The sequence below is a fragment of the Corvus kubaryi genome, unplaced genomic scaffold (genome assembly GCF_017639235.1).
Source record: "Corvus kubaryi isolate FWS band 111438036 unplaced genomic scaffold, C.kubaryi_AGA036_p1.0 37308, whole genome shotgun sequence".
NCBI classification, from domain to species: Eukaryota; Metazoa; Chordata; class Aves; order Passeriformes; family Corvidae; genus Corvus; species Corvus kubaryi.
In genome coordinates this window covers 4708312-4731474 of record NW_024581096.1, presented here as the reverse complement: position 1 = coordinate 4731474, position 23163 = coordinate 4708312, and the positions used below count along the sequence as shown (strand labels likewise).

General features: G+C 36.7%; 1 protein-coding gene across 8 annotated transcripts in view; it reads right to left on the bottom strand.

Annotated features, from left to right (window-relative positions):
- The window catches only part of PDE4D (phosphodiesterase 4D), a 551221-nt gene that overhangs the window by 9279 nt on the left and 518779 nt on the right, over positions 1–23163 (bottom strand). For 7 of the 8 annotated variants that reach the window (XM_042028299.1, XM_042028298.1, XM_042028303.1 and 4 more), the window contains 5 exons: positions 8047–8140; positions 4181–4353; positions 3114–3212; positions 2864–3028; positions 1011–1110 (listed from right to left, as the gene is read on the bottom strand). In XM_042028299.1, coding sequence (XP_041884233.1) covers positions 1011–1110; positions 2864–3028; positions 3114–3212; positions 4181–4353; positions 8047–8140 — 631 coding nt within the window. Of the gene's footprint in view, positions 1–1010; positions 1111–2863; positions 3029–3113; positions 3213–4180; positions 4354–8046; positions 8141–15284; positions 16295–23163 lie in introns of those variants that run through there. The other variant, XM_042028305.1, reaches the window with a different exon arrangement.

The window sequence follows — 23163 nt, the reverse complement described above, 5'->3', positions numbered from 1 at the left end:
CTGATTTGGGGTCATTCTATTTTAGCACCTGTGAAATAGATTCACCCATGTGCAGAAGTGACAGTATCTATAAATGTGCAACCAGGTGGGTCAAATACACAACCCTAGGTATGTTTCCATTTCTTTTGCTTTTTCTTCTTCTGTGCTTGGTTTATTAGTGTTATTTTAACTCTGTACTTCTGGGTCAGTTATCATAAAAGAAGTTGTCAGCAAAAGAAATAACATAGTATGATGGAACTTGTACTGACCTACAAAGTGCTACCCACTGATAATAGTGACACAAGTCAATGAAATCCAAGCAGGTTACACTGGGGCAACAAACCAGTAAATATGTCATGATTAGATTCAATAAAGTTAGCAGTGTTTTTCTTTCAGTAGAAGAATAAGGAGAGGACAGAGGTTTAGCAATGCTGCAGACAACAGCCCTGAGAAATATAGAAGTACACTGGGTTTCAAATTTGGAGATGACATTAGGGTCAGAAAAAACCAAACAGGTTTATCAAAGCCACAGAGACAGGCTGAGGAAATTCAGTCCACAAGGCATGAGAGATCAAAAGCCAAGTACAGGATCCAGGCAGAGAGAGATGGGCCTGACAGTCTGTTTGCTAAAAAGAAACCTCTTTTCTGCTTTCTGAATTTCTATCCTTGGTCATATCATATGTTTCTAATATGAACACATAAACTCTTGTCTTCCTTTTTTTTTTTTTAATCTTCCTTCATTTTTCTCCTCATTTATTTATTTAACATAAATCAGCTATATTTCCAGGAGAGACAACATGCAATACATTGAAACAATGCCAGGTTTATAGTTCATACTTCAGTAATTCTTGCTAGAGAGTACTATGTAAATTATTTCTAAAGTTGCAAAAAATGCAAAGTAGTATCAGGTTTAAAATATAAACATCTATCTACTGAGAAAAGTTAGAGAGAGAAGCAAACAAGGAATGAACTGTATTTTTCAGGTGCTATTGCAGCAAATTTTTGAGAAAACCACTGAACATCAAACTTACTTGTGTTGATAAGAAACTGGTTTGAAACCCCAGGATGATCTACATCATGTATTGCGCTGGCAAAAATTGCTGCAAGAATCTCCAAATCAGTGAAGACTGCCTAGAATATCATGAAACAGAAATGACAATCACTAATCAGTGAAAACATCTTTTCAATGAAAAAGAGTCTGCTTTGAATCTGGATTGGAACAAGCAAAACACATTTGAAATATACCATGATCTCTAGAGACCTTACACATAAGCTATCAAAACCTTTTGTAAAATCACCAATTATATAGAATTTCATAAATATTTCAAGTTTGGCCACAGTAAAGTGATCTGTACTTCATACAGACAGCATCACTAAATTCTGTCACAACTGAAGTATTTTCAGCTTCAGTCAGTGAATAAATCCACCTTTATTAGACAATTAAGTACAGGTTTCTAGCCTATAGCACAAATTAAATATTTCAGCTTGACTCCTGTGTATTGTCCTGTACTGGAAAGATGCATATCTCCCAACCAATGATAAAGGAAATAGCAACAGACTACACAACATCTCACTTAGCATTTACTGATTTTCCATCTGTATGAGATTATCAGGAAGATAGGAAAAGAGGATGGCAATGGACCTGGAATGTCACTGAGCCCAGTGTCCTGTTGTCAGAAGCACACATGTGATGCCATTGCTTTCACAATTGACCAAGGACAGCTTGGAAGTGCACAGACCAGCAGTGGCACTGGGCAGACATTGCCATTTCACCGGCTAAAACTCTGCTGAGAAGATGCCATGAAAAAAAACCCGATCTGAAAAAAAACCCCAAAATTTTACCGATGACTAGTTCAGCTGTGTGGTGAAGCCAGTGGTATTCTAAGAACATTATCTGATCTGTCTTCTTGAGAGCAAGAAAATCTTTCTCAAGAGATTTCCAAGTCTTTGAGGATCAAAACCTGCCAACAGTCTCAAGGTCCACTTATAACCCTTTTTTTAAGAAGAAGGTAAACCAGATGTATTCAGTAACATGAAACATTGATCATTATAGGAAACAGTAAAAATGCAGCCCTTCTTGACAATGAAGGTAAATCCTTTTGAACTAGTAAAATTTCTACTGCTTGCTTTTCCTGAATTTTTCCAACAGTTTGCTGGGATATATCCATGCTTGCTATGTTAATCCCTGAACTGTGCTTAAAAGAGGGAAAATCACCATCTTCCACATCTTTCTACTTCAGAGATTTAAGAACTTTCAAGAAGACAATTACTACGAAAAGAAGAGATTAATTTTTTCCCTAATTAATTTTGAAATATTTATGAGGGGGTAAAAAAAGACATAGTCCAGTGAAAATTTAGCACATGTTCCAATCTGTCTTAGAAGTAAATACAAAAGTAGTCTTTCAGGATCAGAATAAACATGCAGAACAAAAGAAAAAAAACATTAAAATCCCACTCCCCCCAAAACCTCACCTACCAAAACCCAAAAGGCCCTTGAGAGAACACCATTTTATCACTAACTTTCCTAAGAAATTCCACTTACTGTGGTTAGATACAATCCCACATGGGAAATAACAACAGAACAGGATGTAGTATAAATAATAAGATGGTGGAAAGAAGATATGCATTGTGTTACAACAAAAAAGGTTATGACTGCACAAGTCTGCATGATTTAGAATGAAAAGATGTGATATTTTCTGCACGATATTTACATGCAGCTTTGATACTCACAAAATATCTTTAAAAGAACAGAATTTATTAAAGAAATACTAAGATTTCTTTAAAAAACATTGCAGAAACCAAGATCTTTAACATATAGTTTAGAAGACTCTCAGTGCATCCCCTTCTCTCATGACTGCCACTTCTCCTCTTCAGTGTAGTTTACCTCTAATGCTGGGGTTGATAGTAGGACATGGGTTGACTGAACAACGTCTGCAGCATGTATGTTATTATGGTATGCCACATCTGCATGGTAATGGTCCTCCAGGGTCATCAAGTAAGTTATTAAAGTATCTACTGGAATCTTAAAAGTTTTTAACAAGTCCCTCTCCTATAAAAGTAAGGAAAAAATTAGATTTCAAAGCACAGAACAGTCTCCAAGATAAGAAAAAAGCAGCATGACTACTCCTACTTGCCTGAAAAATAGTGTGCATGATGACAGTCAAAGGTCTGTTTCCAGATAACTCTGCTACTCTGAAAACCTGAAGGCCCCACTTGTTCAAATCTTCAAGTTCCTAGAGTTGAATCAAGCAATAAACAGGTTGAAACCTAACACAGAAATTCCAGCAATTTTTGAGAGAAACAATTACAAACACAGAACTTCTTCAAACCTGGCCACTGTGAAAGTTACACGCTAAACTCTGGAAGGGCTAAACTCTGCAGCTGCTACTAATCTTGCAACATCAGAATTTACATCTACCAATTTTTCAGATTTTAATTCTCTAAGAAGGAAAGACTGCCTCTTAAGTGGATTACTCCAGAGGGAAAAATTCTACAGTATCTTGAATGAGTTTAACTGACATACTTTGCTATCTCACTGTCCATTGACAAAAAGGTTCAGTGAAGAGAAAACCTCCAGAGATGCTGCAATTCTGCTGCTCTCTCCCTGGTTCTCAGAAACACTCTTCAAATAAGATTCCTGAAAATGTTAGGACAGGCATATTTTAAAATGCGAAACTCGATCAAAAATCCCTTTATACCAATTTTCTATTATTGCCAAGCAGTTAGCTGCTGGTGCAAAAAATAATAAGACGTTTCATTGAAAAAATAACACAAAGGATGTACCTAAAATGATACAGCTAAAAATAGGAAGGATAGCTCTACTGCTATATATACTTCTGCATTTTTAAAAAATAAGGTTGCTATCTATACATTTTCACTCCTGTGACATTATATAATACATTTAGCCTTCAATCTTCAGATACTATTTAAGAATAGGCAGCTTTATTAATGCATACACAAATGCTAATTTACATTCCATCTCCACATGAAATTGTCTTTACGCTGAAATTAACCCGTATGGTCAGATTCTGATTTTACTAGCTATTCTGCCACTTCAAGAAATTTGGATTATTTCAAGTGAGAGCAGTGCTTGGTGCTGCAGTTTGAAATCAATGTTTATAAGCAGAGGATGGAGTAATACTGAAAAGTCCATACTGTTTAAATTTAATGGTTTAAATTCAAGAATTTATATATTGTCTACCTTGGCAAGGACATCTTCTTGTTCTGTTTTAACTCCAAACCTGGGAATACTGGAATTAGTTAGGCTGGAGCTGTGCATGAGCTTTTTGACTCCACTGATCTGGGACATTGGCCTCTTCTTTTTCTCTTTCTCTTTCTGTGTCGGAGAAGGGATTTCAACTTCATGTTGCTTGTCTTCAAAAGAATGAATAAAAAGAGAATAATTTATAAAATAATTATAAATACTACAAAAATCCCTGTTGAGTTCCATCTTATGGACTTCTTAATTCTTAGAAAAACTTCTTTTAAGATTTTGCAATAGACTCTTTCTATCAAGATCAGTAAACCCATGAAAAGTTAAATATAGACCTATACTTCAGTACAAGCAGGTCTCTTTTACTCAAATTGCCTCATTATTTCTGAACTGGCTTTAAAAGCAACTTGTGACTGCCTGATTACCACTTCTGCCATATCCCTAGTGCTGTAGGAAGGGTCAGTCATCTCAGTATAGAAGCATTATTACAACTGAAAAGGAATCCATTTTGCAAGAAATATTAATTTTGTTTCTTTTTTTCAGGAAAAACATTTTCTGAAATTGTATTTCAAAAATTGTCCATGTGTGTCCTCATGTAAACCTTTAGAAAACCTTTTCAGGACTCGAAGGACTTAATACTTGTGGACTGGTCCTGTCTACTAACACTGTACAAACTGGAAAGGCTTTTGTCAGCCACATCTACAAGAATTTTGGATTGCTGGCTGTTCATGCCAGCAATGTAGTGTTTCTGCACCTCCCAGCTAGAGTCAATAATAATGGCAGGATGAGTGGTCTGCTAAACCCCTGTATTTTGCTGTGGGCTTTTGCCTCCATAGCACTTTCAGCAGCATCATTTAATAAAATTTATCAACATATGTTCCAGAAAAAACTTTAAATATGAATTAAATTGAGAGTAAAGTATATTTAGGCAACAACCACATGATTGCTGCAAAACAGTATGGGGCTGTGGAGCACTGCAGACATCTTTGGTCCTCAAAGAAACCCAAGTTAGTGCAATGAAGGATTTTGCTGACAAAACTATTAGGAACATGCATTATTTTTTGTTCCTTTTATTCATGCTGTATTTCAATCTAGAATTTAATGACTCCCTTCAAATTATCTTTTTTTTTGCTGAAATGTACCTCCACCTTTTCTAGACCTCAAGGAATATACCAGTAAAACCACAAAAATCCAGAAAACATGTTTCTGACACAGGAGATGAGGCAAAACAGCTAAAAAAATCACCTTAAACCAAAATAAAATTTGAATAGAAAATAAGAAAAATTGGGCTTTTTAGAACACGTGCTTTTTTTCCTTTTTGCAATATTCATTTTCAATACAGACTTTGAAACCAGATGAGGCTAGCAAGTGAATTTCTAATTACCAGCTTGTTATGTGTTTGCTTCTTCACTTTCTTTTTTCCTTTTTTTTTTTTTAATTACTCTTTAGCAGATACATTTAATGGACACCTCAAATTCCAAACAAATCACAGCGAAGAAGAGGCTATGGAAATGTCACCAGGTTGTAGCCTGCAGCACTGAGTCCCCCGACTGCCCCGTCACACTTCACCTCATAAAGAGAAAAAGTGGAGGTGGAGCATGGCAGCCCTTATCTGGTGAAAGCTGACAACAGATGAGGAGCTGTGACTTGTATTTGTGCTTTGATGTTTATGGTTTCGGTCATATGCACAAAGTTTAGACTCATCAAACAGAGATTTGTAAGATGAGCTGTCAGACTAACTCAAGTGAAAGGAAGAGTCTGTCTGAGTGACTTTAGATCTTCCGAGAAATTCAGTGGGATTGCCTCTGCTTTTGTAACTTTGAGCACACGGGGCTGTGCCCATCTGAACATCCAGAAAAGACAGCTTGCCATTCTGAACCTGTTTATGCTATGCTCAATGACAGGTTCTCAAACATTTTCCATTCATAGAAAACAGGTTAATAATGCTGAAAAAGAAAAACGTTGCATATTATTATACACAATGTAGGAACCTTAATTCTCATTCACAGAATAGATTTCTTGGCATTTTAAATCATTTCCTACCTTCATATAGCCCTATAGGAAAACAGTTTGGTTTTGGTTTTGTTTTTTTTTAAATAAGAAAAACAGGAAACCCTGTTTTCTCGTGACGTGTTCCTAACTTACAAATGTGAGAAAGTTTGTAGCTATTGAGGAGGTAAGTTATGTGTTAAAAAAATAAATTAGATAATAAACTCATTAAATATTTCTATGGAGAGATTGTTTTCTCTTTACATAGAAGTTCAGAACCTATACACACAGACTGCATATTTTGAAAATATTTAAACAATACATCTGTAGATGAGGTGTTTTCACTATTGTGCTGCCTTATACCTACAATTTTAGGTATCTAATTTTTCATGCAGACAGAAAACAGTACCCATGGTCCAGTGAATTAGAAGTGATTGCCTTTCCAGCCCTCTTTCTGTACAAGACTGATATGTCATGCAAAAGGCTGACAGATGCATTTCTTTACCCTGACAAAGTAAGTCTTAAGTTTTCAAGTGAAAGCAAGCAGAAGCTGGCATCTCAGTCTCCACAGCCTAAGTGGGTCATCCTTTCAGGCAACTGTACACTGGTTTTCAGGGCATCTGAAGCTGGGCAATACTGCTTCTCCATGACAGAGGCTTATCCCTCTCCCACTGTCGAAACCCTGCTGTGCCACAGCACTCGGCACACTACTGAAACCGTGGGCCAGCTGAACCTATACACACAGACTGCATATTTTGAAAATATTTAAGCAATATTTAAGCTATCCATTTTGGACAGGGTGACAGGATAAAATGTACTTTAAAAAAAACACACTTCTCTCAAAAAAGCCACAGAAAGCACAAGCTATGGTATCTCAAACAGAATAAGATGAATCTTAACATATATGACTGGCACTTTTTAAAGCACTTGTTATCCTAATTTAGATGTATTTGGCTGTGCCTCTCTTTATACACAGTCTTTATGAACCAATGGTGTTTTGCCCAAAACATGTTTTGAGATTGGTACAGTATCTTTAACTTCATGTTCAAAATCAACAATATGGAATGAAGTTTTCTTGATTTTCATGAATTTTAGGGGAAAAAACCCAAAACCATGGTGAAGGAACCATATTCTTTGTAATATTGTGTTGGGCCTTTGTTAATGCTCACATCCCAGCATGCCAAGATCTTGAGCAGCAAAAATCTTCCTGGAAAAAGTCTATTCAGATGTTTATTTAGTCATATACATCTAACTGTGCATGTGCAGGCCAGGAATACCAAAATATCTTAACTGCATGCTGTGAGATTTTATGAGGTTACATGTGCTTATGTGCTTCTAGCATACTGAAACCTCTGCAGTAATTCTGGTAGGAAAATATAGTGGGAGAATTCTCTTTAATATATAAATATATATAATTACCACTCTGAGATTAGCCCAGTTGATTAGAGCATGGTGCTAATAATGCCAGGGTTGTGGGTTTGATTCCTGTATCGGTTGTTCACTTAAGAGCTGGACTTGATGATCCTTGTGAGTCCCTTCCCACTCAGAATATTCTGTGGATCTCTGTGATCTTCTATAATTCATTATATTAATTTCTTAATATGGCAGCAATATAGTACATGTAATATGTATATGAATATTTATCTGTAATTACACACACAGGGAAATCACATACACAAATTAACTGAGCTATGAGGAAATGGATCTAACCTGATCTCTCTGCACAAATGCTGACAATATGCTAAATGCACAGTTTCTAAAAGCAGAAGTTAATATGGAAAGCTACTTGCTTTGAAGCTCTAACACAGCCCAGAGAGATAAAAAAACCCACAAAAGGCAAGAAAGTTAACTCTTCATAGTCTTACCTAAGAAAGTGTTTGATATATATTCTGAGACCTGATTGCCTGACCTGCTCATTTCAGAGAGGTGGGTCAGCTCACGGTTGAGCATTCTTTTAAACTGGAAAAGAAAACAAAAAAGTGTAAAGTTAGTTACATCAAGATGTACTTTAGTTAGGATAAGAAAATGCAATCGATTTATGATTGGGGAAAGAACATGGCATTAAAAATATATACTCAAGTAAGACAATTGTGAAAGCAGAAACCACATGTACCAACAATGTACCCAACCAACTCATTCATGGATTGGACAATGTCATTCTTAACCTTTTAAAATACACCACAGTGATTCAATGACTAAGGTAAAATGTCCTACTAGTAACTGAAAACTCTAAGACATGTATACACACAAGTTATAATCTTGTCTTTCCAATTTTTTAACTTTAATTTGGAAAGTATATACAAATGTATTTATGTAGGAGCTGTTCTCTACTAGTTTTCTCCTAGGATTTGTAAATAAATCTATTTCCGCATTTTTTGCAATTCATTAGGTAACATTTCAAGTCTATCTTACTTCTCATCATTAATCTGCTCGAAAGTGTTTGACAGTGTTGCTCCAAACAATCAAAATATCATATTGGTTTCATACTAGCCAATATGAGAAGAGGTAGGTATTGTTGTCTCTGACCTAAAATTATTATATTCAATCAGTCCAATGACTTGACCATTCCACTAGCTTAGAAAACTGCAAGCATCTCTAAGAAACATCGGGGTAGAAAACACCCATCTGTGGAAACACCTTCTATTTCCCTCTTAGTTAGCTATTCACTCTAGGCACTCTATAGGATAGAAGCAGATATTAATATTCCGTGAAATGTATAATTAATTAGGTACTCATCACTGAGCCTTTCTTGATTCCTTCTAGACTCCAGGGTGAAATGATATCCTGTGGTATTATGCTTGACAGGTTAATTACATAATACGGATCTCACTGTCTTAGATGCATTTTCATTGACTATAGCTCTGCCTTGATATTACCAACAAACAGAAGTCAGCAGTACTTATCAACAATTCAAACAACTCTTGCCAGTGAAAATTAGCATGCATCTGTCACTATTGAATTTTGCCTCCTATTGTGCCATCCTTTCCTTTTGTTGTTAGATTTCTCAGTCATCTTTTCTCTTGACAAAGCCAAATGATTTGTGCCACTTTCAGAATCACCTTTTACCTTGTTCACACAGCCATGACTATCTGTTATATCAAGAAATAGCTACCCTTAGAGTATATACATGTAAACATTCCTCTATGTTGAAAACTGGTAATTTATAATTACCAGTTCTCCTTCTTCAAAGGACATAAACCACTGGAGTAAATATTAACCACCCCATTTCCATTCCGCTGGAATCATCAAAGCTATTTCTTCAAAGTGGCCTTGCATAGTGAAAGCTGTTATTTTCTTCACAATATCTTTGTAAGCCACCAATTACCATATTGCTCACCATTTCCCAAACAAAAATTACCTTTAATATAACATTCTAACCATTAGCCACTGCATTTTCCTGCCACCTTGATGTGTCATCAGCTCAGGAAGTTCCAGAGCTACAAAGACTGAATCCTACTTTAGTCACAAGCCAAAGGCTCAGTTTTGATCACAGATACAGCCATGTGCTAGCAAGTGCTCAACACATGTCTGAAAATTTGAACCATACACATACTATGAGAACTACAGAGCTATACATTCCAGACAAAGCCAGTATCAACCTCTCTGGCGATGTCTAATGTTTGTCACCAATGTCATATGTTGAAAAATCAAGCCAAGTTTACCAAGCAATAAAATGACTGGTACAAAAATCCTGAGACCTTTTTTAAAAGCCTGTCTTGAAACTTTTAACACATGTAAGTCATGCTTACACACTTTTTCTTCTGTTCTCACAAAAGGTGAGAAACTGTATTATTTAAGGCAAAAACTGAAGATCTGATGGAATAGCTTGTCTCCAGATGGCATCCAGAAACTGAAGCTTCAAATTAAATACTGCCTACAGGAATATTAATAAAATGTCAGGAGTTGATGAAACCCCATTAACTTCTAGGCACATCATCAGTGTATCCATTACTACGCCAATATTCTCTCTTCCTTAATTTAATTAGCTAGTTCACTGGATCCCAGCTTCAATAGATCCTCATCTCTCTGGTTGTTTCCTAGTAAATCCTTCTACATGATGCCCAACTTGGTGGTGCTGTTTTTACTGTAGGACAACACTAATTGCGTCATATTCCACACTTTGGAAAAGAAGACCTTCTAGCCACCACTGGTATGTACTGCTCAGGAACTCTTCTTAAAAGTTTCCCAGCTTTGAAAGAGGAACAAATCAGTGTTTGTTTGCAGCTACCTCACACAGGAAATAGAAAGGATTTTTTTTTCCAAATAACAAATTTAATTGCGAGCAGTGGGTGGGGAGTTTGTTACTGAATACTGGGAATCATATGCAAGTTATGGAGCATATGTTCTCTAAGAATTTTCAGCTCAGTATTTGTTATGCGAATGTCCACAAATGGAAGGTACATAACAGTCTTTTCTAATGCTATGTTCCCCACTAGTCTGATGCAAACCTTTGTCTTCCCACCTCCCATCCCCCCACAAGTCAGCAGAACATGAAAACAACTGCATGAGAACTGCAGAACAGTCTGTGTTACTGCTGAACATGGGTGTACATAAAACAAGTCCCTCAGCCTCTTCAAGGCCCTCCTGCTGAGAGCAAATTTAATTGGAGATGCCTTTGGCTTTGAAGAACTGTAGCTGCATGATTTTCTCATACTCTTTCACATGTTGCTGACGCCACAGGACCAAGACTTTAATTGACATTTATTTTGAAAACTTCTGGACTAAGCAGGAGTTTAGAGAACTGTTTTGATTTTCTAATTATCTGACAAAGCCTTAAAACCGTCATTGCCATTGAATCAGATGAAGCTGAAGACCATATGCAGACAGCAGTTTCTGATGCAGAACAATAATGCTTTTTGAGAACATTAAAAAAAATCAAACATGAGAGACAAACAGCAATCAAGATGTTCAGGCATTTTCATTGGTTATACTCTGTTTCATTGTATCTGTACGTTACTCAAACCTCTTGTATTTATTTAATAACTTGCCTTTTGAGGAAAAAAAAATTCTTTTTCTAAGAAAAAAGCAATCAAACAGCAAACCCCATTTCTACCCCCTTATTTTTTCCTGATTTTATCTATTTCTCAAAGATTTAATTTGGGCCCAAGTGCACCCATACATAATTGCTGTTCCAAAGATCCACATATTTATACAGCTCTGCACAATTACTTTATAATTAAATTTTGCCTCTCACATGGCTCCCACAAGATCGTATTGCCAACCAGAGAAGTTGGTTACATCCATGAGCCAACACTGTTTTACTCATCCAAGAAACACCCCTAAGTGCTTGAAACTTGGCTAGACTCCACAGTCTCATTATTTCTCCTCCTGGAAGTAACACTTTGCACATTATTCAAAACAAGTCAAACAAGACATGAAACCACCTTGTTCCTAACAGCTGTAAATATTAAAGATAATATTTTGAATAAGAATCTTAAAAATCTGAATGCCATATATTTTCCCAGTTCACGAAAATAAATCATAAAGATCAAAACTCCTGTTATTAATAAACATTTAAACCATAAACTTTAATTATGATATTGTGAGCTCAGCACGAGGAGGAAGCAGAGGTTTTTGGCTGATCTATGCATATATTGTATCAAAAAGAAATATTTTTCCACATCCCAATAGGCATTGTTAGATTGGAAAAATGACACATACATCCCTTTGGAATACTGCAGTCCTTGACTATAGCCTTAAAAAATCCCCCTGGAAATGGACTGGCTATAAAATGTGCATTAAGTCAATAATACAGTTCTTCACTGCTGACTACTGATATCAGAGCAATGGAGCCATAAATTTTTTTTCGAAAAAAAAACCCCTGAAAAATTTCCTTAAGCAGAATTTTTAGAATTTCATTTGTTTCTATTTATTTTAGATTTTAATCTCATCTGGTATTAGGGGGGTGGGGGGAAAAGAAGGTGCACCGTCCTCAACACAAATACAGGTAGAGCATTCAAATAACATTAAAAATGTCCCTTAAGTGGCAAAAGTAGATGTGCACCTTTATCTCCCTTTAAAAACCTAAGAAACCTGCTAGAGCAAAAACTGTAACACATGAGAATAAAAGTACATACATTGATGATAATGAACTGAGAACAATTTCCTAAATAGTGTTAACCTCCCAAGAACGGGTCTGCAGTTTAGGTCTTTCTGGACTGAAGCCCAGTGTGTGCAGATCTCTACATCTATATTACTGCTGTCAGCCCAGGATAAACATACATGGAGGGGGTTTTTTGAAAAATAAGATACTTTTCTGATGTCAGCAAAGATACACAGAAAAACATAGACAAACTTTTGGACTAACCATGTTCCCAGATGGCGACCAGAGCATTGATACTTTTTTTGGGAAGAATTTGCATGCATGTTAAAAAGAAACATCAACTCCAAGATCCAACTGGAGTTGATTCATGTCCATGAACAAGTTTGGGTCACATGCTTTATAATATAGGGGTTATTGTTTACACTTGAGAAGATTTTACAATTCTTGTGTAAAGTTCTTGACTCAATAACAAACAGCTTAATTAAAGAAGAGGCCAGCAGCTAGTTGTGTCAAGAGGGAGCACACAGAACCACTCTTGCTATAGACTCCCTGTTGCAGTAGGATCTCTTCCATGCAGGCTTTCTGTTCCTCTACAGAAACCTGCTGCATCCTGAGGACTGTAAAGAGGCTGCCTCCACCACAGCCTTTGGCACCAATACTGAAGTTGAAGCTAGGGCTAGAAGGCAGTCCACGGACCAAAAAGCCCCATCCTGCCTGTCCTTCAATTTGAGCATTTATCAAGTTCCAAGTCCAGCGCAGGCTGGAATAAAAATGCTCAAGAGTAACAGCAGACTCCCATTGCACTGGCTCCCAAACCCACATGGCAACAGATCCCAGTTTCAACCTTTCAGGCTGCCTCTTTTCTAGGTAACATTTTTAAAATCTTACATGAATAGAATACAACCATGGAACATTCAGTTGGAACCATCAACTTACATAACTATATTTTATTTCTAAAATATCTACCGATGTTATTTTTAAAATATGTTTGTATCTCAAAATGAATAAACTATTTTATTTTACTAGATTTGAAAAGCCTTGTATTCTACAATAAAACAAACAAGGAATTTAAAATAGGTCAGCCTTACAAATTAATATAAGGCTTCTGTCTATACTGCTTATTGATGCAGAGCTATCTTTGATTTTAGGACCATTCTGGATACATAAACAGCATTCTCAGTAGCTAAAGGCTGGGGCTGGAAGCCCGTGGGTTTAATTAATATCAAGGTCAGGCACTCATTTTATAATAAGCTACAGAAAGGCAGGCATCTCTAAGGCTGGCATTGTAATAGTGGTGCTCATTTTTTCAAGAAAAGATACTCAACAAAAACCAGGGGTAAACATTCCCATTATGCAAAATACAATTCACAGGAGATAAAGTACAGCCTGAAGCATACACAAGTATATGTATAATAAGGGATATAAACATACACAATGATCCCTGAGAATAAGATATTTCCATCTTCAGAATTTCATAAATACTCTAAATATTTGGTTTGAATATCATAAAAACCAGATCATCTTTGCTCTTCTCACCTTTTTTCTCTAATTTATATAATGTGAACTCAAAAACCACTGTAATAAAATTGTGCCCAAACACTACTTAGCTTCTTAACTACAACCATCATCTGTAGACAGTATAGACACTCTGTACAAAGGACATTTTTTCCCCATGTCTACTCAATTACAGCTACTATGGTCTCTGCTAAACTTCAATTAGCAAAAAATAGTCTATCAATTCTAAAGGCTATACAGTAAGAGATAACTTTTTTTTATTTAATTGGTGATTGAATTTTTCCGATTTTGCAAGGAGGAACATGACAGAAGCTGCCTGGAAATGCAGGAAATACTTTCTAGTAAATTACAATAAATAGCTCACTTTTAGCTAAAATGCAAAGTAATTTCATCTTATTGTTTTGGTAAACAAGAAAGGAATCTACCTATCTAGCACAATAGGATTCAATTTCTTCACAGATGGCTGATCAAAATCCTTGATAATATATTGTAACAATTCAGCCTTTGCTGAGAATACTCATAATTGGACATAATCAGGCTTTGCATTTCTATTTTAAAAGAGATGTATCTATTGTAAAAGTAGGTATTCATGAAAGAAAGCATAAGAGATTCAGTTGTGCAAATATAATGCTTGTGTTATTTTCAGTAATTTAATTCAACATATGCATTCAGGAGAAATCAGAATTTCTTTAAAGAAGGATGATTTGGTACAGTTATTGTATGTCAAGCACAGGATGTTTTGTTTTGGTTTTTTTACACACTTGATAACAATTACAAAAGTATAAAAGCAGCAGCATTTTTTTTAGCACAAACATAGTTTTTTAGGGATACACCAAAGCTCAAATGTGGTTTTCTATTAAGTGGATTTCAGTTCTGTGTGTTGACAGGCATACTGATTTAACTCCTTGATGCAAAACTTTTCCATAAGAGATAAACCTTATTTAATTCCATTTTCTAGCTGTGTTGCCATTTCAAGCTAGTTCACACTGCTCCACATAACAGTGTAGATCAGTATTAGAAGACAGCAATTTCCAATGCTTTAATCAACAAGCTGTCACACACACAGAGGCTACCAAAAATGCTGTTGAAACATACTGTTCATAATTTCACCTTTCTTCAGCTATTAAAACCAGTATGAGTCATGCATCCACCCATTATCCTCAGCCTCTTTACCCATGCTCTCTTCTATTGTATAGTATCTCAGTTTCGAGGTATTTGGAGTTTTTTAAACCTTTTAATGACTAGAAATACAGTTTTGTAGCAACCTTTTGCTGAAAGAAAACAGAACTGTTCTGAATTTCTTTGGCTTTAGACTTGGTCTAATCATTCACTGAAGCAATATTATTTTAAAAGTCCCAGCACAGTTTCTAAGAAAGACTATACTGTGCAGTTCATTCTTCTTGCTGAACAAAGGCTTGTTGTCTGATTTTTTACTTCATGTCAAATTACTGATAATCATATCACCCACAAATCGTCACGCTATCCAGTGATCATGCAATCATGCGACATAATTCAAAGTTCTTAAAAGGTAAAACAAAATCCTACCTTTATGTAGCCCCAAGAAACTGAGAGTAAATAGTTTGCCTCAGGCATTTTTGATTTTTTTCTATACTACCAATCTAAGCTAATCAGTTCTTTGCTATCTGACACTGCAAAAGACTTTCAAGAATAAAGATTCCTTCTTTCCTCTCCTAATTCTTTTTGCTGGTCTTCAGGTTCTCAGCAACTGTGTGCACAGGAGGCATACTGAAATGAAATCCAACCGTGTGGTCTTCCGATTGTATAAATGCCATTTGTGAAACTTCAAGCATTCAGAGGCAACGTCGAAGAGACATATTGTACGAGCTGAAGAAATTTCTGAAGAGCTAGGGATATGCATATTTCCTGAACACCAGGATTTAATGAATAATGTATGTCAAGATGCTCAGCTGCTCAAAGACTTGCTCTATCAACAGCTACCAAATAAGGACCTGAAGAGGAAGCCACAGACAGTGGCAGCGATCCCTCCCATAGAGCCATACTAGCAGCCAATACTATGTCACCCTAAAAGATATAAATCCGCAGGGCTGGTGTCATGATGTACGGTAATTTCCCATTGGCTGATGCAGGGGACTCTCGTGGGCATGGGATATTTCTTTTTTCTTTTCTTTCTTTTTTTTTTTCCCCAACAGCAAATGCCCTTTACTAATGGCATCTGTGCCTGCAGCATTCACATGCCATTCAAAAATAATTAGGCTAAGGTCTCGTCACTCCAGCAGCATTAACCAGTTTTCAACGGACACACCATCCAAGCAGTTACTATTACTATTGTGCATAGTGGGTTTAATTTTCCATATGGAAGAAAAGTATATTTTGAGGTGGTTTTTTAATGGGAAAAAAACCCCCAATGTAAATAGAGCTATCTGGTTTCTTTAGCAGTCTATGACGTACTTTAACAATGAAAATTCTTTTGGCTTTTATGCCATCTACATTAAAAACTGCTCTACCTCAGAGTATTGGGCCAGGTTGCTACTTTCTAATGCTTTTTTATTTAAAGAGATAAAAGCAGTTATTATTAAGCTAAAGCAAGTCCTGTGTCTTACAATTCCCAGTAAATGTTAAGCTTCCATGGAGATGTAAGACATGAGATAATAAGAGTCCTCAGATTCTCACTGTATTTATTGAACTTTTGCTCCTTCTGCCTCAGCAGATTATTATAATCAATTGCAGCTATACATCATTGAAAAAAAAGAAGGGATTAATTGAAAGTGGAGTGTATCAGTGAGCTGACTCAAGCATTAAATAAAAGATCCCACCATCTGCCACTCAGAGAACAAAACTTGAAAGGAAGAATACATTATGCCCACAGCAGGGGGGTTGAAACTAGATGATCTTTAAAGTCCCTTCCAACCCAAGCCATTCTATGATTCAGTGATTATCCTGCTCCACTCCGTGTAAGGCCTGTGCACTACGTCAGCAAATTTCTGAACCTTTGTTGTGTCAAAAGAAAGGAGAGTTCCCTAATATGACAATGGGCAAATGCCTAAGGACAAGCTGAATGAGGTGCAGCATTCAGCCTAATGGCACACTGCTGATTCACTGGAAGATGCTGACCGAGAATGATCATAAGAGAGGTTTTGGCAGAAGTAGTCAGCAGCACTAAGAGCTTCAAAAAGAATTGAACCTGGAAAAATCAATAAGGGAAAATATGACATCGACAAATTTCTTCCTTACAGGAGAGAAATCTAGAACAACGTGACAACTGGATACAATCAACAGATCATCAGTACTTAAAGCATTTTCATGTGGAAGGCATCCTGTTTGCCTTAAAATAAATAAAACATTTCTGATACATTTTAATATGCACAGTTATACTTGTTCTGGATCCATGAAGCTGTGTGTATATAAAACAATTAAGTTCTGAAAACAGACCGGGGGTTACTAGACACTCAGCAAGACACTAAAGAAGTCAAAAAGTACTTCTATAAAATATTTCTCCTGATTCTTCCAGCTCAGCTGTGTAATGCTAAATATAAAGCCTGTCTACATGTGTTCCATTGTCTTCTGGTCAACCACAAGAGAGCACTGCTGCCACCTACCCAGCATCAACACAGAGCTAGAAATATGATGCCTGTCTTCAGGAGGCAATTTCAAGCATGACTTGGAAAATGGTAAAATAAAAGTCAATATACTTTTGGCTACTTTAGGAATCAAGCATGTGGGTATGAAAGTTTGGTTGCAATAGGTAGTATGAAAAGACGTAAGAAAGTCAAGTTTTAAACCTTTTCTCTTACTTTGCTACTAAAGGCTGTTTCCTCATGAAATATTAACAATTCTTCCCAAAGAACTGCTCCCAAAAGAACTTGATTCAGATAAGGAACATTTAAAATGGCTGGTATGTAAATTACACCAGCTGTTCAGCATGTATTAAAAAGCATCAAATTTTTTTATTCCCCTCTAATGCATGAGACAAAGGTACATCCATAAGAATTACTGGGTTGTAGTAGGTTGAATTTTTTGAAGGATGGTGTTTATCAAGCTATTGGCTAGGACATTTTGATATAAAATGAAAAAACATTTTCCTCCAATGTAAATATATGTTACAACAATTCACTCTGGCTGCATGTTAACTATACTGATAATAGGAAATTACACCTGATATGCACTGCTTATACTGACTTGTATTATTTTTTCAAGACTCACAGTCTCTACCTCATAAAATTGCTGTAATGGAATTGAATTGTATGACTTCACTGACACAGAAAGGATGCCTGACTTTGGCTGTGTGCAGTAAGACCTTAGACACCAGCTCTGATTTACAGGAATGGTTTTGGCTGATTTTCCTTCCAAATTCCCAGGTCACAATGAGTGAGTAATTAGTTTTAGAGGAGGTTATATCAAGCAAAGTATATGGAAATCGGAAAACTCAGGAAAAATAACTCAGGAAAAAAAACAAGGAAGTTTTTAATGAGCACTGTTATGTGTTTTGAAAGACAAGACAATGACCTTGAAAGGCAGAAAGATGATGAAGTCCCTTAATACCCGTAGCAAATGTTAGCTATTATTTAATAAATAATTCTGGACAACTTTCTCCCAAGAAGTCATAAGAAGAAGTGGCAGAGAGCCCAGGAGCTGTGATGTTCAGTTTTAGCACACTTTTAAAGACTTTCAAAATGTTAATTTGTGCTAATTAAAATTTGCAAGCAGGATGGATGGGTAACTTCAGGCCACTTCATAAAACACTGGTCCTGGGTATAATGATTGAAAAGCTGAAATACACATATTCCAGGTATTTGCTTGATACAGAACCAACACATAAGAGTGTAATTAATACCAGTCAGTATCATTTATGTATTTGAACATGCAATATTCTTGTACTGTTGATTTATTATTGTAAAATATCCTGCAACACCGCTCCCAATGCTCAGAGAAGACACACTGAATGAGCTAAGAATCTGATTACATATTCATTTTTAATGATCATAAACAGGCTGTCTTCATCTAATATGACTGTTTTAAGCAAGGTTTTGCAAGACTTCCAACTGTTTTATGATACTGAATTTCTTCATTGGTGATCTGAAATTAAGTCACTACCATGAAGACTTCCAGTGTGAAAGTTTCCAGAGAAAAGAAACAACTGGGGGGAGGAGTGGTTCCTGGGATAAACTATGAGGATGTGAAAGTCACCATCAGCAGCCTCACTTGTTTAGAACATTGACATCGTTCATGTAAACTAGAGACATTTAACTGCAAACATACCAGGAATAAGGAACACGGTTCATGACTAGGTAAACGACACTGAAGAAAGCAGGAACCCTGAAGAGTTTGTAAAGTCACAACAGGGCATTTCATAGTGATACTGTGACCCCCAAAAATCTGCATCTTCTGTGACTCTAAATAAGAAGAGAGAGGCTCTAAACCTCTCATTCTGGCAACAGAGGTGATGGAACAGTGCACACAGCTTTAGTGTATCTGTTTTCCTAATTTCTGTTGTGTACATTGTGTAGGAGAAAAAACTTGCAAATATTATTCATGTGATGGAGAAGATGTTTTGTAATAAAAGAAAAACCCCAGTCAACTTATAAGCCCACAGCTACTGTGGGGAATCATAAGAAAATAAGAAAACACAAGTAGAATCATAAGGCAATAAGAAAACACAGCACACCACACCCAATCCTCTAGCAACAAGGAAGCAACAAGAAGCAATGGAAGGCAGCTAAAACTGCCTCGAACCAACTGAGCTGAAACCAACCCACTACAAATAAGACATAGGGAAGATCAGTGGTATCCCGGGGTGCAGTAGGAAGAACAATGCCAGCAGTCACATCCTGCCCCTCTACTCAGCCCCTCACCTGGAGTGCTGTTCCCAGTTCTGGGTTCCTCAGGACAAGAGACATGGACCTCCTGGAAGAAGTCCAGCAGAGGGAAAAAAAGAGGATTTCGGGACTGGAGCATCTCTTTTACAAGGAAAGGCTGAGCGAGCTGGGTGTGTTCAGCTTCAAGAAGAAAAGACTGAGAGGGGACCTAATCAATGTCTGTCAGTATCTGACAGGAGGGTTTTACGAGGATAGACCAGGCTCTTCTCAGAGGTGCTGAACAACAGGACAAGAGACAATGGGCAGAAACTGATTCACAGAAAGGTCCCCCTGAACATGAGGAAGAACCTTACCATGTGGGTGACTGTGCACTGGAACAGATTGCCAGAGAGATTGTGTAGTTTCCCTCACTGGACATATTCAAGCACTATCTGGACTCAATCCCGTGCAATGTGCTCCAGGATGGTCCTGCTTGAGCAAGAAGCTGGGACCAGATGACCCATTGTGGTCACTTCCAACCTTATTCTCTGATTCTGTGCTTCAGTTGCAGTACTCTTCTGAACTGTCACATGGGACACTTACCACCTTGGTCCTTCCTTCCACAGATAAGTGATGGGTAATATGAAAATGTACTTAGCTTTGAGGGAAGAACAGTCCTCTCAACTGCAACCCCTTGGACTGATGATGAAGTTCCACTAAGAACATTTTGAGAGACGTCTAAGCATCAATTCTGAACACAAGTGTGCATTATATGCATTACAAACAAGAACAGATAGCCTGAAGAAATCTCGTAAGCCCAATGAAGAGCCTGTCTAAAAAGATGAAAAAAACAAGGCCCATGGCAGGTGGTTAGAACCAGATAATCTTTAAGGTGCCTTCCAACCCAAACCTTTCTATGTTTCTATGATTTTTAGGCTGACCTTCACACACCAGAGAACAGCAATAATCACCCACGTCAAACCAACTCCTACTCATCACAAATGCAGCACTGTTTTCACAGCATTACCCAGCTCCATCTTTGAGTTATGCTGATATGTACACTACCAGAAAGCTTCCCCACAAAAATGGAGAGTCTGTTCAGCGCTGCAAGACCACAGCAGAAAAGAATGGTCATTTCATCCAGCAAGAAAGAGCATGTGGACAGACCCAGCCAAAACCCAGAGCCAGTCCAGAAGAAACAGGACAGCCAGAGACAAGAAAACTATGCTGAATCAACCAGCCTCACCAAACTTCTCTGGGTTCCACATAAGACTCCCTGGCTAGGAGGGAAATTGTAGGATTTAAGTAAAAAGTCCCAAACAAACAATTAGTAATTCTACAAATATGAGAAGTTGTTTCAACTGCAGCAACCAGCTGCCACACACTAAGTGAGCAGCAGGGGTAGAGACAAAGCTGGGTCTCATGCTGATATCAAAAAGTGATGAACTTCACTGGTGGCTGATAACTGATGACCATAATTGGAACAAATCTCCAGTTCTTCTGAAGGAATCTCAGTTTTAAGTGTGCTAACTGATTATACTGCTTTAAAAAGGTATTCTTAGAAGCCTTTTGCCTGTCAGATTTACACTTACTAAAAATTATGGAATAGCCTATGCTGTATCATTTTACAGATCTTTTTATTTGGAATAAATAATTCTTATGCATAAAATACAAAAATTTTATGATGCTAAACAGGCTGAGATGATGATGTTCTTCTGAACTGTTTTAGGGGAAATATGTAGTAAAACCCAGGAGCTGATATGTCTAATAAAGAGTTTGGTTCCCTTATTATTTTAAATTAAAAAAAAAAAAAAAAATAACATATTATTATGTTCTGATAAAATACGTAATTCAGTGTTTGTATTTACTGCCCTCTAGTGATAATAAAAGCATTAGCTATGAATATGTAGGAACATTAAACTGTTTTCAGACCATAAATGTCACAATGTGGTTCACTACTTTTCAACCATACCAGAGCGGGGTCTCTACAGGTATTCTCTACAGTGGCAGTATTTTCAATAGACACTCATGAGCAATTGCACAGGCAACAGAAATGACACCCTATTTCAACTCTTGACTCAACTGTCAATCCTTTAAGATACAATATATATTAATCATTTTCTTGAAAGTTTTCCACATAATGACAGAGTACATATGTATGTAATAGTCTCTAAAAAACACCCTGCAGTAAAAGGAATTTAATTTTAACAAATATTAAGCTATTTACAATATTCTGCTATGAATTTATTTTCCCCTGAATCTGATCCTATCAAAATGACATAATTTACAAAGAAGCTACTGTTAAAAGCTAATTTAGATCAGAGAAAAGTTGACCAGGGTGTGACAAAATCTGCAGTTATGACAGCAGATTTGAGGAGACAGACAGCAGTAATGAATAGTTCAGGTGGTTATTGCTCTGAGAGAACATTGGCATCTGACAGAATCAATGACCCTAAAAATGCAGAATCCCATGAAAACCTTATTTCTATTTTTATATCTATATGCACCCTGCAAGTAAATAAGCACCCCTAGGTATTTACCACAGCATACACACAAAAGAAGTTTATGCCCACATTATGCATTTTTGCAGATAGCTATATCTAAGAAACATGCGAGGAAGTGTGATACTTCATTCAGAGACCTGCAATGGCACACTTATCCTAAGACTGATACAGCTGTACCAGTACAAACTAAGCTTTACAGGGATTCCTGTTTCATACAGAAAGCTGTTTTGCTATGTAAGAACAAACCTCAGTTTTTTACTGGTATTTACTGGTATTTACTGGTATTTACTGGTATTTTACTGGTATTTTACTGGTATTTACTCAGGTATTTCTGGATTAATCTTACTTCTCCTGTAACATGACATTCCTATTTTAATGATGTGTTCCTACTGTAGACCTCGCCAAAGTCAAGCTTTAACAGTTCATCAGAAATACTGCTGAATGGTTGTAATTTCATGCTAAAAGAAACAAGTTTTTCATCCATCTTTGTACAGCTGTGGGAAAAAAAAAAAAAAGATTCCACAGACAAAAGCACAGATTTGTGGAATATGAAGTGATTACTAACACTGCAACAAGCTCAGTACAGCTCTCATAAACATGCCTTAGTAAATGCCCATAAATCACACACTGTAGATACCAACATTCTGAAAGCAAACTGCAAGTTGTTTCATGCAATTTTGTTGGCTCACGCTCCAGTTCTTATTAAACCATGGCTGTTGTATTTCTTATTAAGTTGCATGTGATAGCATCATTGTTCTTTCAAGGAAGGTTATTCACTAACTAATACTCATTTCAATGTATCCTTCATACCTTTCATTTGATTATTTATTTAGGTGCTATAAATGTGTTCTGCACCTATGGAGATTCACAAAATAATGAACATCTATTCATCTGGAACAAGAGAAACAACTAGTCTTATTTATTACACCCTTGTCTCATGCATACAGAGAAACAAACCAAAAATTTCGTACTTGTTTTTTTGTGTAAGTGAGCATTTTACCTGAATGCCTCTAGGTCAAATTAAGCAAACAATCACAAAACCCAAGTGGTTTCCAGTCCCACAGTCAGGTGTACTGTGAGGTTGGTTTATAGGTCCTCATGAGAGAGATGGAGACAAGATAACATAACCAGGCCAAAGGCAGCTGG